This window comes from Argopecten irradians, chromosome 5 (assembly GCF_041381155.1).
Source record: "Argopecten irradians isolate NY chromosome 5, Ai_NY, whole genome shotgun sequence".
Classification (NCBI taxonomy): Eukaryota; Metazoa; Mollusca; class Bivalvia; order Pectinida; family Pectinidae; genus Argopecten; species Argopecten irradians.
Window position 1 is genome coordinate 5,983,907 of NC_091138.1, and position 24,247 is coordinate 6,008,153.

At 37.1% G+C, this 24,247-nt stretch overlaps 1 protein-coding gene across 5 annotated transcripts in view; it reads left to right on the top strand.

Annotated features, from left to right (window-relative positions):
• LOC138322726 (acetylcholine receptor subunit alpha-1-B-like) overlaps nt 1-24,107 on the top strand; it is a 97,148-nt gene extending 73,041 nt beyond the window's left edge. For 4 of the 5 annotated variants that reach the window (XM_069266784.1, XM_069266785.1, XM_069266783.1 and 1 more), the window contains 7 exons: nt 11,831-12,024; nt 13,195-13,304; nt 13,825-14,282; nt 18,373-18,459; nt 18,715-18,830; nt 19,026-19,433; nt 20,016-24,107. In XM_069266784.1, coding sequence (XP_069122885.1) covers nt 11,831-12,024; nt 13,195-13,304; nt 13,825-14,282; nt 18,373-18,459; nt 18,715-18,830; nt 19,026-19,433; nt 20,016-20,078 — 1,436 coding nt within the window. In that variant the 3' untranslated portion in view covers nt 20,079-24,107. Of the gene's footprint in view, nt 1-7,872; nt 8,236-11,830; nt 12,025-13,194; nt 13,305-13,824; nt 14,283-18,372; nt 18,460-18,714; nt 18,831-19,025; nt 19,434-20,015 lie in introns of those variants that run through there. The other variant, XM_069266786.1, reaches the window with a different exon arrangement.
• The last annotated feature ends 140 nt before the right edge of the window (nt 24,108-24,247 follow it).

A 24,247-nucleotide genomic window follows, 5' to 3' on the forward strand; every position in this document is an offset into this window, starting at 1 on the left:
ACAAACATGGATGCTTTGAAGGTAAAAGAGAAAAAAATCACAGAGCGTTTTAACATTGACTCCCTAAAGGGACTTCAACGTTCAAAGTCTAAATATTCAAAACATTTCAAAGTCTGAAGTTTCGTAGCGATGTCATTTTCAGTTCTCGCGAGTTTGTTCAATTTATTCCAACACAAACCACGTACGTACTTTCCCTTTCCGTCATTTTGATGAGGTACGTAGTCAATAATCTCAGTAATTTATCAATTACACCAAAAGTTTTCCCAGATATCATTCGCCTCCGTTTTTTAGGCAATATATACAATCTTTAAGGCAGCTCTGTTTTGGGTGCCGCCATTTTTGTTTATTACGAAACCAAACCGGAGTGTAAGCTGCAATTTGATTGGATGCCCTGGGATTCAAGGCGCGATGTTTTGAACACGGCTATATCTGCCAAGGGTTCTTGGAGTGTAACGTAATCAGAAGCATTGGCTTGCAACGATGCCACACAAGTTACTTTTTAAATTTAAAAATGAAATGCAACCACAGATAATATTTTTATCGGCATGCATTTTGCTTAAATTATTTTTTTTTTAATTCAATATCGAAGAAGGTAAAAAACAAAACACATCACATTACCAATAGCTATATAGAAGTAAAATACATGCAAAGGTGAGAAATGACTGTTAACATTATTACACCATATTTATCTGACCTATTAATCTATTCTCGAAAGTAAATAAACATTGTGTAACATAACTACTGCCTACTCGAATACCAAACAAACATGACAAAATCAAAATAAACAAACACTCGTCAAGAGCTCCCACCAGAGGTAAAGTGATAAATATCCCACCAACGGGTGTGGTCTTTTAGTCATACACAGAGGGATATTGTAGTTATTTATTTACTTACAGGATACAGCGAGTATGTGATATCCCCCTCTTTTAAAGTCTATTCCACCTTTCATATTGGCTAAGAAAAAAAAACCCAGAAACATGTCATATTTATGATATCCCTTTACACTCTGAAACTCTTTTACACTTTATGAAACTACGCTTTATTATGTAATGCATTACATTATGTTAGCTGTTCACTGCCCAGTATAATGTCCATATTGGGACGTACTGCTAAATGGTGCCACCCTCGACATATTGGAACGTTCAGCTATATGGAGCCACTCGTGACATTTTGGAACGTTTTGCTATATGATGCCACCCGTGACAGCCTTTTGTAAATGACGTTAAAGAAGAGCACTAACAGCGTGGGATAAAGTGATGGTAACTTGCTGACACACGTGATAGATAAACCGAGCAGACCAATCACCGACAGATTTTGGCGTCTGGCTATAAATTATAGGTTTAAAGATGTGTTACTCTAACATAAATATTCCACTTCAAAGGGAAGTAACCCAATTTGATTTTTTTATTATATAACATGGATATCCAGCCAAAATGCTATGAACCATACAGCGACAATCAGTCCTTTGGCAAATGCCAGAAGTAATAATTCCTTCCCTGGTTATACATTGCTACACAAAATTAAACAGCACACCGCAAAAAGGCTATGAATACCTAGTATTACCATTTATATAATATATTACTTATTTTCTGAAGTCTTTCTATATTTTGGTGTTGATCGTATTTATAATACAAAACATAACTATGATCAAATGACACTTTTTTCCTATATTATCTATAGGGAAAAAAAAAACTTTTAAAAGAATTCTTCATGCCATATGAAATTTACGTAAGTCACATTTTGCTTATACCTGACATATCTTAACGAATTTAAAATCTATACATTAAGAAAAATTAAATTACAAATCGTGAAAGTATGCACATGTTTATTGTTATACGAGGAAATATTTACAGGATATTTACACTATAATTTACATATGACATACTGGTTCTTTGGATATATTACAATTATTGTATTCCACAACTAAGTCTAAAACGTCCGACTGATGGTTATGTTGAAAATCAGTGGAAATAATTATACAAATAGTTAGTAAAAGTAGATATAGCACACTATTTGTAATGGAATTGCTTCAGTTGGCTTAAACCTTTAGTTAAATAGATATGTATTTTATGCGATTAATTGTCATTTCTAGCATACTATGTTTATGAATTAATCTATAAAATGTTTGGTTGAGTTCGAGTTCTTTGATACATTTACACCAATTATACACCTCAATCATTTTACGGTATGATAACTTGCTCCCTACAACATGTTCCTCTCACATTCTGTAGGGGAGTCTGCTCGGTATGATAACTTGCTCCCTACAACATGTTCCTCTCACATTCTGTAGGGGAGTCTGCTCGGTATGATAACTTGCTCCCTACAACATGTTCCTCTCACAGTCTGTAGGGGAGTCTGCTCGGTATGATAACTTGCTCCCTACAACATGTTCCTCTCACAGTCTGTAGGGGAGTCTGCTCGGTATGATAACTTGCTCCCTACAACATGTTCCTCTCACAGTCTGTAGGGAGTCTGCTCGGTATGATAACTTGCTCCCTACAACATGTTCCTCTCACAGTCTGTAGGGGAGTCTGCTCGGTATGATAACTTGCTCCCTACAACATGTTCCTCTCACATTCTGTAGGGGAGTCTGCTCGGTATGATGATAACTTGCTCCCTACAACATGTTCCTCTCACAGTCTGTAGGGGAGTCTGCTCGGTATGATAACTTGCTCTGCTCCCTACAACATGTTCCTCTCACAGTCTGTAGGGGAGTCTGCTCGGTATGATAACTTGCTCCCTACAACATGTTCCTCTCACATTCTGTAGGGGAGTCTGCTCGGTATGATAACTTGCTCCCTACAACATGTTCCTCTCACAGTCTGTAGGGGAGTCTGCTCGGTATGATAACTTGCTCCCTACAACATGTTCCTCTCACAGTCTGTAGGGGAGTCTGCTCGGTATGATAACTTGCTCCCTACAACATGTTCCTCTCACAGTCTGTAGGGGAGTCTGCTCGGTATGATAACTTGCTCCCTACAACATGTTCCTCTCACATTCTGTAGGGGAGTCTGCTCGGTATGATAACTTGCTCCCTACAACATGTTCCTCTCACAGTCTGTAGGGGAGTCTGCTCGGTATGATAACTTGCTCCCTACAACATGTTCTCTCTCACATTCTGTAGGGGAGTCTGCTCGGTATGATAACTTGCTCCCTACAACATGTTCCTCTCACATTCTGTAGGGGAGTCTGCTCGGTATGATAACTTGCTCTGCTCCCTACAACATGTTCCTCTCACATTCTGTAGGGGAGTCTGCTCGGTATGATAACTTGCTGCTCCCTACAACATGTTCCTCTCACATTCTGTAGGGGAGTCTGCTCGGTATGATAACTTGCTCCCTACAACATGTTCTCTCACATTCTGTAGGGAGTCTGCTCGTATGAACTTGTCCTACAACTGTTCCTCTCACATCTGTAGGGGAGTCTGCTCGGTATGATAACTTGCTCCCTACAACATGTTCCTCTCACATCTGTAGGGGAGTCTGCTCGGTATGATAACTTGCTCCCTACAACATGTTCCTCTCACATCTGTAGGGGAGTCTGCTCGGTATGATAACTTGCTCCCTACAACATGTTCTCTCACATCTGTAGGGGAGTCTGCTCGGTATGATAACTTGCTCCCTACAACATGTTCCTCTCACATTCTGTAGGGGAGTCTGCTCGGTATGATAACTTGCTCTGCTCCCTACAACATGTTCCTCTCACATTCTGTAGGGGAGTCTGCTCGGTATGATAACTTGCTTCCCTACAACATGTTCCTCTCACATTCTGTAGGGGAGTCTGCTCGGTATGATAACTTGCTCTGCTCCCTACAACATGTTCCTCTCACATTCTGTAGGGGAGTCTGCTCGGTATGATAACTTGCTTCCCTACAACATGTTCCTCTCACATTCTGTAGGGGAGTCTGCTCCACGAGCTTTTCATATGTTTTTCATCATCAAATGTTACATGTAACAAAATTTTGAGAATCACAATACTTACAATGCATATGTTTTAATATTACAAGTACAAATAAGAGCTGAAAATGATTTTTGACAGTGTTGCAAAAACTCATTATATTTGCATGTACAGTGCAGTAAAATGAGTACACACCATGAAGCCATGTCGTACTGGTGAAATAATGTGCTGTAACAATGGTTTACAAGGCATCATACGTTTTGCTGTCAATTTGAAGGTTTTTCACAGCTTAATTCATCAAACCCGATCGTTTTCAATAAAGTACTGAAGAAAACATAACATGTAACAATGTTTCGTAATGGCACATTTAACTTTAAACACCAAATTTAGGTTTTTCCCGTAGTTTTATGTTATCACCAACTGTTTAAAAGAAATAGAGCAAGGATTATATTGTTGTTCCTTGTGGTATTTAACGTCAGGAAATGATGAATAAATAAATAAACGGATAATACGAAAGGAAGGGGATGTTATGAACTTGTTCTGACCTTCCTGATACTTCCTGCTTCATTTTTACATATTTACCTGGTTTATTAACGACCGCTGTGTTAAATTAGCTGGTGAGAGGGAGGGTTAATATCACATTTATGAGTACATTATCCGTAAAATCGCCAGATCGTCCCTCTAATTACAATAGTTTTAGACAAGGAGTCATGTGATAAGGGTAAATTGTAATTGATAAGTCGGAAATGTTTGTCCGGAATACAAACCTTATCAGACTGTGTACAGTAAATGGACAGTCGAACCTGCCAAGGAATTTTGTATTTCTTCAAGCAATAGGTTTCATGGAATTTATTCCACGTGTTATATTACGAGATCTAAAGTGAAAATAAGTACAAATGTACTTTCCGATAAGTGTGACGGGAGCCTTGTACTTCACATCTGTCTATCGCTAAGTAATATATATTGATCCCCTACTCGGGACTTACCCCGACTGACTCGGTCCCTTTTAGTACCGGTATTTGTTCCCAGTGGAGGCCAACACCCTCTATAAACCTTATCTCCCTCACATAAATCGATTTACAAACATACTTTGGCGTCCCGCAGCCACAGTAAGTACAGATTCAAATTGTATAGCATTTTTGTGCAAATATTTTTCTTCTGTGTAATCCATTTATAAATCTGCCCTGCACATCAATCCAGTTTGGCTTTGATGATAATTACACCTGTGTTTCGTTGGCATGCTCCCCAGGTAAGAAAGGTTCTGATCCCAATCAGAGGGGTACGGGCCGTGATACAGCAAAATGTTTACACGCACACAGGACGAAGGAGGAAGGGGATTTCTTATCCATTTATTTTAGTTGTTTTAAGAACAGTGGGTGTTTTAAACATTTACTCTGAGATAGAAACTTTACTATCCTCTCTTTAACCGAGATTCTGGCCGATCCCCCACCAATTATGATCTAGTGGTTTATTGGAATTTAATTGGAATCTGTGAGGTTGGTATTGCGGTAAACATATCCTCTTAGGTTGGGATGTTGAAGTTCCTTTTGATCAGATATTTTCTCTAGAACAGTTCAGTTATAATTCCCCAATTTATTGAAACAGAAAGGACCCGGTGTCCGCCGAGAGGAAGCAGGCTGGCCAGGGATGGGTATTGCACTACCGACACATGGTGCCTTTATCCAGTACATTAGGACATTTACACCTGTACTCCACGTCCTACTCTGATATTCGCCACCTCTCCCCCAAAGTAAAACTTCACATATTCTTGCGCTTGCTCCAACTTCTCCTACTAAATATCAACACTATCGATATTACATCGATAATATCGATCTAACAAAGGGAGGCAGGATTGATATGCTTTGGCTCATTCCTAAAGTTAATAAATTTTCTATAAATGCGGGCCTTTCAATTTACGGATAGATATCATCAATTTGTCAGATACATCGGTATTACGATTGTAATCCATCATCTACTTAATGGTACTCGTACTACTGTCAAAGTAAGGTAATTTATTATCACTGTGTGATGGTCGACGGTGGCCATCCGAAAATTAAGGCAAGGTTCGTATTTTGTTACTAATATGTGATGGTCAGTTTTGGTTGTTAGTCGGGGTAATGCAATGGTCGTTATTCGTTTGTTATCGATTTCACCAAGAGGACAGTTACCCTACGAGTTCTATTGGATCGTGATGTCGCATATTGTATTCATTTATACAGTTACATTTTACATACCTTCGTGCAAGCCAAAATGTTGAAATGATTTGCTATTCCCTTCGAAAAATGGCGAATTAATTTATAAACGGTTGAACCGAAAGGGTTTGAAAAGGAGGGGTTTCCAATCAGTGCACGATTTAGTTATATTGGAGCCAGTTTAACTGTTAACACCAAAATGTGTTACACATCTCCCTGCCCATTACCTAAAAGCTTTTCCTCGTGATACGTTGTTCGTTCATGTTTATCTCGTTCTATATTTGGATTAAACCAGAACCCAAGTCCGACCACTGACCAGTACTGAGTGGCTTGAGTGTGTATTCAGAGTTATTCGGCTAAAGTTTTCTGCATGAGTTTTTTTCAGCTCAGTTTGAGCACCTTTAAAACAATGTGGAGCAATAACATAAAGCATCAATACCAAGTACGTAAAGTAATTACTGTGTTAAACGAGCACTTGACACCACAAACGTCGATATCATATAGGCATTATATGTGACTAGTATCTCTGTAAGATGATAATAGTTATAACTGAAAACCATCAATCCAGGACGACATTCGTCCCTTACTATGCATAGCGCGATGTCCCGTCGTTCATTATACAATACGTCTTATGCTGAATAAATCAAACTTTGAGAAAAGAAAGTAATTCTTTCTCGCCTATCAGTAATCCTTTTCATATATAGTTCTGATAGATATTGATGTTAAATTCAAGCTGCAACAAACATTTTCAATCCTTTCGTTTGATGACAGATTGACGGATATTTAATTGCTATTATACATGGAACAATGCTATCAAAAAGTATTTTATTCAATAATCGTGCTGCGTTATTCATTGCTCGGCGAGAAGTTGGCTTGGTAAAGATGAGCATGATTGCTCAATCACAATGGGATGTTAGCAGTGATAACAGTGAGATCTATCAGGAGGATGTCTGTTTGTGGAGCAGGCAAACAATCAGAGACATTGCATTATAACTGTACTTGACGTTACTGCGTTCAGAACAATACAACTCTTGGTAGATGGTTAGAATTTATCAATAGGGGATTGAGGGTGTCCGAGGTCCGTTTTGGGGGATGTTGAGTAAGATGTTTAGGTGATTAGGTTTGATTAAATGGGCTTGCAGTATAAAACATGACTGTGCCTTTTTGGGAGGTCCTGGTTCTAGTCAAAAATAATGCTTTCAGACGTATCTTTATGTCTGGTTACGTACGATGTGTGTAATTAATATGAAAAATTATGATTTCTTAGTCAATACGATAACGGATTGGTTAGAGAAACGACTAATGGATATAAACAGAGCTGGAGTTGTAATTTATTTTGTATACACTTTTGGTCGCATTAGGAAAAAACAATCTCACTTTCTGATGAAAATATTCAGAGCACTGGATACAGTGAAAGTAGTTTTACTGTTTGTGATTCTAATGCTTGTCTATGTGAATTAAATAACGGGTTACCATTACCACCTGTCTAGAAGGCAGCCTTACCCGATAGCATGACATGACAAGCATCTCAAATCAGGAAACAGCGCCATGATTGCGCAATTTTCCGCCAATGATAGCAATTTTATTAGCGAAGTATATAAATAAGTTATAACGTCCTTGCATGTTTGATCATAAGCCGGGTAAAGTCACCGGACTCAGTAATGACCCACAGATCGAAATAGTAAGCTGTTACGTACTGTTCTGGCCAGTCAGTGCTCGCTTAGGTATATATATATATTTAATAGTGGCGAGCCTTTATTTGACGGGTAGTACCTGTTCCTACACAGTTAAAAAGAGTATCATAACGTGATAAGTGGTTACAATACAACTGTAACGGAGGGAGTTATGGAGGATCGGATGTCCTAAGGTATTGGGAGAGGATCAATCGCGAGTTATCGAGGCAAACTGGCAACTAACTTCTGACGAACACGGGAAGGAGTGAGAGTGAATAATTAATAGTGTTCGGATGAGAGTTTAAGTGCTGTATTACGATCTCACCCGTCCTCCCCCATCGCACGCGACACAGGAACATGTCTGTGGAAGTCTAATCCCCTGCTGAGATGTGCAGATCGCACGTGCATCTAATGTTCAGTTATGTACCGACAACTCGTCTCTACTTCTTTCTGTCTTGCCTTGGTAATATTCGGTAAGTAATAACACATGTGTCCCATAGGAATGATTATCCTTGCGGAAATGAAGACAAGATAGTATTGTTGCTATTTCAAAGGAATTTATTTTTCACACCCAGGTGTCGACATAATGTGGATATTATATTAGAGTATTATATTGGTATTTTATTTTATACCTTTACTGATATTTCAACTAACATTTCTTGTAATGTATATTGAAATATCTTGTTTTATAATCATCGAATTTAGAACATGGATGGAAGATGATGCTTTTGACCTATAACATGAATATTTTAATGTTCCAATTGAGATATTCTTATCATAGAAACTATCTTTCATATGAAAATTTTCTACATCTTCCTTTCAATAGCTAAATAAATTCCCTGGGTTTTTTTTTACTTTTTACATTAAACATATCTTGTCGTCCGGATATATTGTAACATTGAAGATATCTTTGATATACCTACAAAAGTATATTATAATAAAATATCTTAACTATATTTTTTCTAAATGTACCGCACAAATATAGTATTTGAGAGTATATCACTGTCTTCTTTATTCATTATAAAATACATCATACGTCCTAATTACATACTTTATAGTTAGAGTGAGGTGAAACAGTGTCTAATGCACCCGGACCAATCAGGATATCGACCTGGGATTGTTTATTTCGTCAATCAACAATGTTCGGACAGGCTGATACCATACAAAGTACAGCTGCCGTGGCACGCGCAAATCACGTTCGGCGATATAAATATATATCATACATATCATATACGTTGACCTACAGCTGTGATCTTCCAGGAGTGTATTTTCTTATTTAATTATTATATTTACAAACGATGTCATACAATCTAGTGACCATTCTGTACATGTCGGTATCATTAAATTGACATTTAGAACAACATAGAAAACACGTGCATTGAGTTGATATTTTATTGGTGATTGGGTTCCAGAATGTGTAGGAATATATGATTGCAACGGTGCAGCTATTCGCGTTCTCCATTCTATAAAGGAGCAATTGAAAATCTCTCTAATAATGCGTCCCAGGTGGCCACGGCTTTACTGAACAGTCCAAATGGCGTGTACGGCATAGCAATACCGCATAGGCCACTCAGGCTGGATGTTTGTATAATGTAAAAACATGGAAGAGATATCTCAGGCATACAGATGACTACAATCAAAGATCTTATGAAAAGTCATTGATTAGGCAAAATCATCCCTAGTGCTTTCGGTCCTCTTGGGAGAATTTAGGAGGCGTCGTGTTTGGTTTAAGCAAATTCGTAATAAAAATGTCAAATTTAGATATCGAGCTGAGTTTGGTAGAACTCTATCTCGGGCAGATGCACTGGCTGCACCGATTGGACGAGTTAAATATGATGGTGTATGATAAGCCGTCCTGGTCAATCACGCGAGGTAATGTCTGGCTTGGGTTATAGTCTCAATACGTGCGAAGACGTGTACATCAGTATGATAAACAAATCAGTCCAATCCTCACCCATTTCTACAAAGATTTCTTTTTCTGTCAACTACAAAATAAATTAAAAACCACCCTCACCCAAACAGACTCTCTCAAAACAATATTTACAACCATGAAGTAACACACCAGAACTGCTAAAGTGGCATACGCTTCATACACATTTCTACCATTAAAATAATTACTCTAAAATTTTATACAACTTATGTACATATTTCAATAAAATTGTGTATTGGCATTATATTCTACAATTTATCATTAGGTCTACACACTGTCGTATGATGTATTATAAAACCTGATTATCGTCCCAGTTTAATTGGTCTATTGGCAAACTTACTATTGGTGTTTCTTTACAAACGCAAGGGATAATTGGTATTTGCCATTATCAACCTTTTAAACCTGACTTTGAAAGTCATTTTAAGATCCCGTTTTGATGGGTGAGTGTGACCATTGTATTTTAAATAGCTTGTAATAGGTAACGTCAAATAATTAGGACATTTCTTTGTAAATGTCGAATCATTACAAATCGCCAAGGGAGTGTAATCGTTTGAAAGGTTTTTAATAACGATTAAAGCAGACTATGTATATCACAGATCTATTTTTTTTACTTCTCCGAGGAAAATGAAATTCTATTCTAGTGTTTTACACTTAGTACTCGCCTGTTTAGGCTCTTTATGTTATACTCATATTTCAGGTATAATTGTTAAAACATTTATGTGTTATGGAAGAATTTTTTTTTATGTTTTTCGTTTATTATGTTGTTAGATTTTAAAAACATTCGTCATATGTTATGAAGCTATTTCTGTGTAAAATACATAACTATTTCTATGGCGCACATTCTGACGATGTTTTCTGTGAAGTCATCACAAACTTCTGTTTTCCTCCATTTAATTTGTAATAACCATTGAATCCCAAAGCCTTACGTTCTCAGAATATGTTATAAACATCTGGTCCACATAACAATATGTCTACAGACCAAGTTCAAGTGTTTTGCCTAGTTATTGGACATTTTAAACACTGATATGATTGTACGTCGTTTTGTGTTTTTGGTGGATGGAAGACTCCTCCAACATACAATAATAATGTTTTGTTTTGACGAGCATGCATGCTATGTGATTAGGAAATCAAATATATAGCTATTTAGATAGTTGCTGCTTCACTCAGAAACTTACATTTTATATAGCATTGTTTGTTACCGTAGGTTTGTGTGCATTACATATTAAATCTTGTAAAAGTAAAGTTGTTTATTTACTACAAATACAATGGACCTTCTCTTTATTGATTGATGAGGTATGACGTATATCTTAATAAGTGTTTTTGTTGACTGTATGAAGAATGCAAAATTGTTGTTGGTTCAGGTTAATTTTTGTTTATAAATCCACGAGAATGAAATATCATAATTTGCACGGAAATATTTATAAAAACACCTCAAAGATTGATGTCACAGTGATACCTACCCACAAGGGAGATCACTCTGTAATATACACAGACGGAATATCGTAATATTGAAAACGACGTCATGACTGTGAAGATATTGAATTATGATAAACTACAATATAAACATAGAGAATTAATTTCGTTAACGTTTAGAATTAACTATTTGTCTGTGTATCATGTTACCGTAAATCAATAGAGCGAACACAAAAACTAAATTTTATTTGAAAGCTTTTATGGACACCATTTGGTACTTGGTAAACAGTTTCTTCCGTCAATGATAATACATTTAGCAGAAATGTTAATTGATAATAGTTTCTCTCTATACTTGCTATTATGCGTATTTATTGGTTTGGATATATCTGTCTTTTGGTATATCCTTTAGATAAAATATCGACGTGACGGAAAACGTTTTTGTGAAATATTGTAAATGTGTTTAAAGACATTGACAAGCAATACATTAGTTTAGTAATAATTGAGGCGAACTTTTATACTTTTTAGTTATAAGTCTCTAGCACGTGACCTGTACATTGATTTTTTTCAATAAGTTGCATATAAGGGATGGCAATACAATAGTTACACACTGTTCGTTTACATTAGCATACATATTAATAAGACAGCATGATTATTTGCTAAATTCAAACTATTGGAGATGTGATAAGTCGTCCTAATTGATGAAGTTTCTCGTTTGTCTGTTACAGATGTGGCCGATTTGTCGCCAGAAAAGCGCCTGATTAAAACCCTATTAGCTGATTATGAGGAGCGGGGGAAGATGGGTCGACCTGTGGAGTACTTTAACGATACACTTACGGTCAACTATGGCCTCAGCCTTATACAGATCCTGGACCTAGACGAGAGGAATCAGGTCCTCAGCACTAACGTGTGGGCTACCTACGTACGTATACCGCAAGGTCACAGTAGACCATACGACCAGGTCACAGGAGACAAAACCGCCAGGTCACAGTAGACCTTTCTACCAGGTCACATTATACCATACCGCCAGGTCACATTAGACCTATACCACCAGGTCACAGTAGACCATACCACCAGGTCACAGTAGACCATACCGCCAGGTTACAGTAGGCCATACCACCAGGTCACAGTAGACCATACTGCCAGGTCACTGTATACCAGGGTCGAGGGTTTATGGTATATTAGAAACCAGGGATTATAGATTGTATGGGTATAGCACAGATGTACCCCAAAATTTTGCGGCATCGAGTTATACATAACTTTCTCTAAGAAGTGCCACTTCAGAATCATCATGATTTGAAAATAGTTCAAAACCCAAATTCATTTGAACTATGTGATAATATGTACCGATACTGCCTTTAGTAAAATTGAAATTTCTGTTAGGAAATTACCGAATGATTAGTCGATGGTGCTCTTCCATACCTAAGGCATACATATGAAACTGATTTCAACTTATGACGTGAAAGATTTTGACGCAAACGTCATGGGTGAGTGACTTGATTAAATACCACGGTATAAGGTATAAAGGCCTGGAATGAAATATTCATGTATAATAAAAGGGAAAGCAACTCTGACATAATATAGGCGTTAATTAATTGATATTACATATATATAAAATATGATATAGCAGATGTCTTGTTTTGCTGAAGTTGAATAATATCCACCGTGTTTGTAGAATTAGGTGACTCTGTACAAAATCATGCACGTCCATTATACTCCCTACTAACTGATCCTTCAGCCTATCTGTTTGGCCACCTCCCGCACCACTTAGATACCATCACTGCCTTTGTGAAAATTTAGTTTTCCAATTAGCAAAACATGCAATCTGGATTTTGTTTTGCTTGTTCATTTTTTGTTCCGAGAATTGATAAGAAAATGTGTCAATTCCTCGGTAAATCAAACTCTCAATGAAATGTAATCAGATCATTATACACAGGGCATCATTTTTCACAGTTACCGTTTAGGGAAGTGAAAACAGTGATATCTAGATAAGGATTAGTGCGAACTTCACCATTTCCGATCTATAACGTGATCCTGATAGATTTTTGAGTAGCAGGACACAGCTCATCAGTGGTGGTTTTTTGTGTTGCAGACTTGGCGGGACATCTACATGCAATGGGACCCAGAGAAATACGGCAATATTACCAAGATTCGTGTGCCGAGCGGCAGTATCTGGCAGCCCGACATCAAACTGTATAATTAGTGAGTAAACACCTAACACTGTAATCAGTGGGTTAAACAGTCATCACTTTGTGTGAACACCCACAACTAAACACTTCTTCTATGGGGGTCCCGGAATAGAGCAGCAAGCTATTTAATCCTACATGGATTAGGTTTGGAGCTTAACCTTGCCGACGGGGATTAATTCATAAATCAGAATACAAATAATGATGGGAGTGGGAGCCTATGTATCATTTATGTAATCTTATTGAGAACAACGTTAATGTGTCATGAGTCCTTACATAACACAAATCTAGAGAATGATTGCTCCATGAGTGTGCAGCTTTCATGGAGTTAGAATGTATCTGTACCCCCAACCCGCATTGAAATAGTCTTATTTTTCTTCTGAATATGAATCAGAATTTTTCAAATGTGTTGATATAGATAGATAACCTTTATTGTTTGTTTTAGTTTAATGCAAGAGCTTACATTATCGGTTTGAAGATAAAATTACTTTTTGTTCATTCGGAAATAAACAATATTCCCCGATGTTTTGTTACAGCGCGGACGAGCGGCGCGAAGAGAAGCGAGATGCCTTATTTGTCGTGGAATCAGACGGGTCTGTACAGTGGATCCCTCAAGCCATTTTCAAAAGCTCGTGTGCAATAGACATAATGCACTTCCCATTCGACGTCCAGATATGCAAGATGAAGTTTGGTTCCTGGACATACGATGGCAGTAAAATCGACCTGTCCTTTGTTTATACGACAGAGTCAGGTTTTGACATGACAGACTACGTCAAAAGCAATGAGTGGGATATTAAAACGTCCTACTCTAAAAAGAACGTCATCCGTTACGCATGTTGTCCGGAGCCGTTTGTCGATTTGACCTTCATGTTGGAGATACGCCGGAAGCCAGCCTTCTACAACTATATCCTGATCCTGCCGTGTATACTCCTTTCTTCTCTCACATTGGTGCTCTTCTGGCTGCCTCCAGAATCCCCGGCCAAAATGCAGTTGGGTAAGTGTGAGCTTATAAGAGCACAGCTCTCTGCGCGGTCGAAGGCCGCGGAGAGCAAAGCTCTATTAACCATAGTTAATGCAACCATGTGTGTGAGCATATAGATTCCAATACAATCCAGTACCCCTTGGTCTTTGAAAACGTGTCCCGTGGAAAAAGTCTCGCGCCTCCATGCAAGCTGCCATTTTTAATTGTCGTTATCAGCACGACGAGATTTGAATGTTTTCTCTATAGACAAAACATGTCATCAGGAAACACTTTGAAACTACTGTAAGCAGTTTTAGATAACTAAATAAAGTCAAGAATGGCACAATAAATGTACTGGTCAAAATTATAAAATCTGTGTCAAGCGCTCGGCACCGTCAATCGTGACGTCAGGACGTCTTTGGTGCCAAAGATGACGGCACATATTCCCGCGCATTTTTGATACATGGCATGTTGCCAAGTGTTCCGCCTTTGAGAGAAACAAGATCGAAAGGATAAACTATTCCAGTTGAATATTTCTTTCTGACCTGTATGTGACGACTGTCAGTATATTGCTAGACACAATATATCCATCAATAGTGTTGAAGAATAGCATTTAATAAAAATTAATAATCGGACTACAAGTTTAAACAGTCTCGTTCTGAGGTTATAATCCTAATTATATTTACATTTCTTACATAAAGCTGCGCTCCACTGCAGCTTTGCCTTAAATTCATATTACATTCAGCTAATATCTGTTGAATTTCTTTTTTGTATCAGCATAATTAGTTTGTCTTCATATGAAATAGTGAAACCTCAGTCAAGTGCTACCCGCCAGAAACTGATGCATAAGTTGATATACAGTTTATCATGTTTCCGTGCTTATTACCACTCATAACAGTGGCATGAATCCGAACGAGAAATACGTGAAACTCTTGTCACAAAATCAAGATGTTATCAAAGGTAAAGGACGGATAAATTACTAAAGCGAGAGAAATTTTATATAATTTGACAGGTAACGTGGAAATGAAACTAGATAGAATTGAATTTCGTATTATGTTCTATATGTACATATATATACCAGACAAAAAGTAAAATAAAAACAGTTTGGTGCAACGGGGCATTTGTTTATTATAGGTATTTTTATACAATTACTTAGGGAACATACATAATCCTCACAAGTGCAGATATTTGTGTACGCCTATACAAGATACAAGATTTTTTATTTAACGTCGCATATTGAGTAACAAAGACATTAGCTCTGCAGAGCTATTATTGCACCTATATCAGACGTAATGTATTGTATACAGGCGGATAAAAGAACCACGCGAAGTGTCCCGCTCCCTTGTTTTACCACTTACAAATCTGTCGCTGACTTCATTCGGGAAGGTGTTGTTGAGACGGCCATATTATTCAATTTTGCCCCACTTGATGACGTGATTGGTTTTAGTCGGGTATTTGCCGTAACCATTAATCGGTAGAAGTGTCGACACTATCCACATTCCCTCCTGATGTTGTCGTCTGGTATCCGATTTGTCATCAGTTCACGTCCTCTGATAGCCCGCTCGAGATTATGTCGAGTCATCGGTTATGTTTCACGAGAAGGTCGCACGCGATCTCGTCTTGTTGATTATTTTAAGAAGTAGATGACATTTATTAAGTATGGGTTAACCAAAGGTTCCGTATTCTATTTAGATATCGGAAACTTTTTCTGTAAATTCCAGAGAAGTATATGGTTACGACGAAAGTCTAACTCAGCCGGTCTGTAAAATCTCACATCTCTAGTTAAAGACGCGTGAAAAGAATAGCTAGATACAGTGAATATTTATATCAAAGCAATTGCCATCCCGGACACGTCATTCGTAAACAAACGTTGTCGGGGTTTTAAATCGGAAATTGGAATGTCGACTACTGCACGTGAACTAGTCCTATTCTTTTACCACTTACAGACACGGATGTATCCGTTACCGCCCTCGGCGCTATACCGAGACAAAGCTTTCGTAAGTTTTACGTAATCTGATTGGTGAGTGCTGATTTGATTCCTGTTGAATTTCGCTTTCTATTGAGACGAGATATATTACTCAGTGGTCTGCATTTAGAAATTGTAGCGCTGCTGTTATAAAGCACAGATGCGAAACTTACAAACTTTTTTTCCGTCAGCATTTGCCGCCATCGCTCTAGCTATTGCTCTCTTCGATTTTCTTGCTTTCGTGATCTGACTTCAAGAGATTGAACCTTTCTCATGTGATACGTTTATTAACATCTGTGAAAAACCCAAAGCTTCATTACATGGGTTACTTAATGTTTTTAAAAACCTCAATAACTTCTGAGCATCACAGATCGTCAACAATAAGAATATTACAGTGTTTCAATAAACTTTTGGGGGAAAGTAATCATCTCGAATTGACCGAGAGTGATATTTGTGTATGGGGGTACCGGTGATTCTCGCGACAGGTGCTGTCAAGTTAATTCAATAACGGAGGCCGTTAGAGAGCTGGAGCAGCCGTCATCACCGATGATTTGTTTATCTGTGACAGGCGTCAAATTGAAATTGGACTTTGCCTCGCCTAGATAGGGTTTAATGGCAGCCTACGACTCATTATGCGTGGTCAATACTGAGGTCGGAGTCATTTCTAAAGTGGTAGACCAACTGAAAGTATATGGGAGAGAATGTGGTGGGGTGTAAATAGTGTACTTTTCAATGAATACTAAAAACCGTTCAAAAGTTCAATTTCTCCTCCCACTGCTTTTTGAAAATTGAATATAAAAACAGAGAATGCCAACACATACGTTACATAATTGTTTAAATTATATTTCTTTGTGATAAATCAAAACAAAAACACATATAAGAGTATTTCTATTGAGTATCAATTAACAATGCGGAAGTAATTGGTTAGGGGGAAATATATAGTAAGGTTGTGTTTTATATAATAGTCGTTTTCACTCTATTCCAAGTCCACAGAGGACAATATAAGATTATAACAATTTGTAGATATAAAAATAATCTGTTTACTAATGCTATTTTCCGTTTTGTATATCAGGTATGTGATAAACTGATACTCGTCACGAGCTTTTATTGGCTCTGCTGAACTTGTTGATTTGGTTTCAAATTATAAATGCACATTTGCTCATTTTTCAGTAACCGTGTACAATGTACAGTAATGGAAGTGATGTTCTCCATTGTTGTAGATACAATGTACAGTAATGGAAGTGATGTTCTCCATTGTTGTAGATACAATGTACAGTAATGGAAGTGATGTTCTCCATTGCTGTAGATACAATGTACAGTAATGGAAGTGATGTTCTCCATTGTTGTAGGTATAATGTACAGTAATGGAAGTGATGTTCTCCATTGTTGTAGGTACAATGTACAGTAATGGAAGTGATGTTCTCCATTGTTGTAGATACAATGTACAGTAATGGAAGTGATGTTCTCCATTGTTGTAGATACAATGTACAGTAATGGAAGTGATGTTCTCCATTGTTGTAGATACAATGTACAGTAATGGAAGTGATGTTCTCCATTGTTGTAGATACAATGTACAGTAATGGAAATGATGTTCTCCATTGTTGTAGATACAATGTACAGTAATGGAAGTGATGTTCTCCATTGTAGTAGATACAATGTACAGTAATGGAAGTGATGTTCTCCATTGTTGTAGGTATGATACAATGCACAGTAATGGAAGTGATGTTCTCCATTGTTGTAGGTACAATGTACAGTAATGGAAGTGATGTTCTCCATTGTTGTAGATACAATGTACAGTAATGGAAGTGATGTTCTCCATTGTTGTAGATACAATGTACAGTAATGGAAGTGATGTTCTCCATTGTTGTAGATACAATGTACAGTAATGGAAGTGATGTTCTCCATTGTTGTAGGTACAATGTACAGTAATGGAAGTGATGTTCTCCATTGTTGTAGATACAATGTACAGTAATGGAAGTGATGTTCTCCATTGTTGTAGAAGTGATGTTCTCCATTGTTGTAGGTACAATGTACAGTAATGGAAGTGATGTTCTCCATTGTTGTAGATACAATGTACAGTAATGGAAGTGATGTTCTCCATTGTTGTAGGTATGATACAATGTACAGTAATGGAAGTGATGTTCTCCATTGTTGTAGGTATGAATATATTTGTGGCGTTCTTCGTACTGCTATTACTATTGGCGGAGTCAACGCCTCCGGCCGCTTCCTCCATCCCCCTTATTGGTAAGTAGCTCCTCGTGGTCAGAACTTTAATTAATTTTAAATTCCAAAGTTTTTAATTTAAAAGCATCAAATATTCATATTACGTCCATATAGAGTCCTGACATAACTTTTATTTCCGATTTAATTGGATAGTCGAGCTTACCTTGCAAAACAGGTGATGAACAATTGACCAGAATAATTTGTATGAGTGTACTCTTGACATGCATACCCCAAGTTTATGTTCACTCACTAATGTGTTAATTGGTTATACAATAGGTGCTTACTACTGTCTGAACATGGTGTTGATTACGCTGTCCACTTTCCTCTCCGTCATCGTCGTTAATCTGTACTTTCGGGGCTCGAGAACGGAAGTCCCTCGTATCATTAAAAAGGTGAGTATCACGATTTACTGTTGTTTTTTATAATACACGCCGGACATATAGCTGATGCCAAGTCTTCGAATTTCGCTCATATGTGTTGTGATATATTCTTTAATCTGCTAATATCAGGGTTATTTTATAATTCTGAAGATACCAGTACTCTTAGCCTTCAATTTCTCCCATGGAAATGTTCTGTTTGTATTTCAGGTTTTCGTGGATATTTTAGCGTGTTTGATGTGTATGAAAGAACAGATTCGCGAAAAACCAAAATTGAAAACTCAGGGACAGGTGATCAATAAAGACAAAAACTGCAAATATGATAAAGTTGGTTACTTTGAGATGCAAACAGAAGAGAGTTGGAAATGCCTTTCCAATGGCACATCCGGTGTGAACAATGATCCCGAGTCACAACCACAGACGACTTTACAAAGCACCATCAATGGACTCGAGTCGGATGTGCGCGAAATCAAGATCCATCTTCGGCAGCTATTCGAACGTACGGTCCAGCGGGAGCTAAAGGAGAAGACAGCCAGGGAATGGAGGGTGGTCGCTCTTGTCCTCGACAGACTCTTCTTCTTCGTCTACCTTACGGCCATTGTTGTGTCGATCATAACGGTATTTCAAAATGTCCTTTTCCACTCACTTTCCTAGCGTCCTAGTCTCACAGTCAGACACTACGACTTTTACCTTCATTCTGCACGGTACTAACATATTGTCTTTGGTCCATAACTATGTCACTGGTGACCAACTCTAGGGGAAGGAGCTCACTGCATGCTTTTTATAAACTAACGCTCGCCTGATATACACTGTTGACCGCTGTCCTCCTGGCACGGAACTTTGTGACCTCCTTTTGGGTCTTTGGGTGACGATTTTAGAAGCTCATGATCAGATGTATTCAGGAATGCGTGCCCTGTTGGTGTTTGTAGAGTGGTGTTGGGTTAACAATAGTATGGAGTTAGAACTAACCATTTTAATAACAACATAGAAATGGAGTTATTCGTAGTCTTAGAAATCCTAAGTTGGATGAGCATTTACCCTCATCATCCTGGACTAACACTAGAAGCAGAGATCGCACCCGTACCTTTTTCGGATGGGAAAGGTATATTTTTCTTTCCTCTTTTTGCACTACTAACTCGGCATGTATTTTGTTAATTTAGTTTAAAAAAAACTTTAATATTGTTTCAAACTATTTCGCAGACAATGTATAACATCCAAAGCGGAGGGGCGGAGCATATCCGGGATGTGCACGAAATACACTGAAGGTGGAGGACTAGGTGACGGGTAATTCGCGCAGTAGTGGTGATGGGGAATGTGCATGTAGCTTTGGTGTTGAGAACTATATTTGAGTCATTTGTTGGTGGGATAAGGAAATTTTGTGGACGTTGGCCTGTCTTCATCGGCTGGTATGTGCCGATGACTTTATTCCATCTTCTGAACTTATCACATGGCTAGTAAGGACACGGAAACAGAAGAATGACGTCGGGTGGTTTTCCGAAAAAAGAAATTGCGGATGTCTTATTCATTAAGCTGCCCTTTTTGAGCAGCGACATTGAGAAACAACTTTTAGTATTGACCATTGAAAATAAACTGTACCGGCACCAGGACGAGGCTTGTTTGATGTGCTAACAGACGTTAATGTCCAATTCGTGTTCTGATAAAGATGGATTAAAGCAAGCAACTTTCTTCGGGGCAGCATGTGGTGTTTCAAATGGCAATATTTGCTTGTGATAATAAAACGCCATTTGCTCCTGGGACAAGAAAAGACGTGGAACAGTGAAATCTACATAGAGTAAAGACATTTTAATTTTCTCTATTGGAGCAACGCGCGTATTATTCTCATTTAAGTCATTTTGTATAGGAATGGAAATAACCAACAGGATTATATGTTTTTGTTATTGTATCAGCTTATAATTTCAATACATGCATTTGCATAATTGAATCTAAAGATGAAATATTAATATGTTATATTGATTAATTTTAGCAACACTCGGCAAAACCAATTTTAGTTCGGCACATTAGTAGCTGGATTTGCCTAGTGTAGAAAGTGTTATGAGCATGACGGAAACTCATTTTGGCGTAAAAGAGAGAGGATTTACATTTCCCCCTAGAGGAACTATGTATGATAGCTTGCAATCTGGAGAAACATTTTAGTGCTCTTATATCGCTATGTATTCATCCATCCGTTGACTCATCTACCGTTTATTTATAACATTTAAAGATAGAAGTTCCCAGCGCTACCCTTTATATCGCCTTAACAATGACAAATTAACATATGATTGCATTATTGATGTTGGAGCTACATTTTCATCACAAATGATTTACAAGTGTAGAATTATTATACTTACCATAACTTGATTTCGCAAACAGATATATCCGATGCAATGGGATTTTACTTCTTTTGATCTTTTGATTATAAAGTGGGGATCTTATCGCGTCGATTCATATTAAGATATCATATCTTTAATGGACATTTTAAAAGCTACAATATCTTTGAAAACCAATAACATTGAAAGTAACTGAAATATAAATAAAACAAAAAACATGTTAATAGCAATATTTAGAAAGTATATAAAGGGTTAAGCGGTACGACTTCTACCTTTTGAACATGTTAGCAGGCTTGATGACGTCTTTGTGGAAACTTTGAAATGGTATATGTTCTGACATCGTAGCCCGTCCAATGTACACAGGATTCTGTCTTTTGTGTCATGTCTCCCATTCTATAGATAACCATATTAATCATCAACATTTAAATAATGCGTACTTAGCGTTATTTTGTCTTGTACACAATACAAGTATATGTGTACAGATATGAACAAGGTGTCACATTTTGCTGAATTTTTTTCCATAAATTTAACTATTGGACGATATACGATATGCATGTATGCCAAATCATACATAAAGTTGTAGACATTCGGATTTGGATTATTAGATATTGTTCATTATTTATTACCTTGAATACGTTTTCAATGAATTTGATATAGAACATAAATATCATTGAATAGATCTTTTATGTTATTAAGACATTACACGAAAATGAAGTGTTCATAAAAGACCGGAAAGCTTCTTACAATAAAGTATCTATTTAAGTTAATCCTTATACTAAAATCTAATCCTGTGATATTCTAAATCTCTTGAGGGACACATTTTCTGTGAAATCATTACGACGTATCATTTGCCCATTAGAGGCCCCATCATTGTTTTTTTACATGATGGTGTGATAGCAAGTCTAAGCCAATTAATTGCTGGTTAAACAAAATTTTGATTTATTTACAAATAATCCAAACGAAGCACGTGACTAACCATGCAGTATTCCATTTTGTTTTGATAACCGTTTTGATTATATGGAATGAATAACATATATAGTTACTGTTTATCCTGTAGCATGCTACTGCACATTTATGCCAGGGGTGGGTTCAGTCATCTCCCCTTGTATCCATGACAACATTTCGTTAACTTACCAACAAAGCAGTCAATATACGTTCGGTTTTTCTGTATTTTGTATGTAAATATGATTATGGCAAACTTATTCTTATGCTAATTTTATCGATAAAGTTAACGCACCTTTCCATTCATAATTAATATTTCCATCCCTAGATATGAGCAAAACATAATGTTAAGATAATGTCACACTTACCTTATAACATAGTTGTGTGATTCATTCAGTAATCATATATAAATGGTACTCGCGTGTGACTCCATTGCATGTGAAAATGTTCCTGTAAAACGCTATTGTCATCTCACCGTACACGCAACTTAAACTGAGGTATAAAAGTATTAATATTTGGCGTTTGATTTTATTCTTAACGATATTGCACTTTTATTGACATTAATTTAATTACTCAAATATGTCTTCTTAAACTGCAAATTATGTCAGAAAAGAATGACATTAAGAGAGAGTGCACTGACTGGCAACCTTGGCTTTATCGAAATCGCTTACAAAGCGTATTTTAAAGCTATATCTATCATATTTTGTAATTCATGTTCCACATTTTACACTTTTTGGTATGTTTATGATAACAAAGATCGATGATTTGAATCAATATCACTGCTAAGCAGTAGCACTATAACAGTATGTACTATAACGAAATGGGATTTGCCATTGTTTACATTGCTCCATCAAATCCACGCTATGGCTGAAATAGGCATTTGTCAAATATCTACATAAACTTTCGTATATCAATATATGTAGCTATGTCCGAAATATTGGTGCCCCTAAATAGTATGGTTGTTTGACGTAATCGGAAATATTATATATATGAGCAATGCTGTATTCCCCGGTTTGCATTTTGTCTAATGTACAACACTTACGGTATTGAAAGCAATACGGCTCAGAACTCTTGTATTACAATGTGGGTGCCAATATCTAGATGACAACTTGTACTCTACTGAAAGTCACCGTTGTTATATATACAACTGTACCAATCACGTGCATTACCACGTGCGGCTCGTTCGTTCAATCTTAAAAATAACGTTGTATTATGTGATACTTTTGACAACCAAACATACGTGTATAGTTATGTGTATGTGGCAATAAATGTGTTTAACGATTAGTGTACGATTCATGCATCATTATGTATATAATATCTGAAATAGTTGTACACACGTATCGATAATAAGTATATGTAGCCTATACATGTATCTTTGTGTCTATCTGACAGTACCACATCTCACTCGTTAATGTTCGTCCATTCACTACAATATACTAATTATGGTGACAAAACATCTAAACTTTGATCTTACACCTCTTGTACTGTATATCGGTACTGGTATGTATCATGTATCGAACTTTCTATATCACATGACTGGAGAAACTGATGGCACGCGTCATTACACTGTTCACACAAGCGTAACATCATCATTCATGCTAGGTAACGTTATCAAGAAGTAAATCATACTGTCATTGACACATTGAAGATGTGTTTCCCAATCGTCTTGTACGAAATTAGCTGACCAGTACACGGCAAGTCTCGTGCTGACCCTCTGGTTGAGATATGACTGCAAGTAACAGAACCATGTGATTAAAACGACTAACGATGCCTATAGGGTTAGATGCTATCTATTCAATAACAATGCAACAAAATAATCTTATTCATGTTGTATTATCTTCTTGTATCATCATCTGAAACGTATTTGTATCATATATTCTTGTAGAATCTGACTTTATTTTGTAACATATACGAACAGTTTTTTTCATACGATGTACTGTTGTTGTCCTGCGTGTCAAGGCATGCTATCTACTCGATATGTACGCGAGAGTTCAGATCGAAATAAATGGAGGAGAACTAGTTATTTTGTGTTTCCTTTTTTATTTATGTACTACACAAAACAAGTTCGTTACATTTTAGCACGGTGGTTACTCAAAACAGCTCAAAATGAAACGCTTCCAAAATTGGTCTCCAGAATTTTATTAGATGTTATTAGTTAATAGA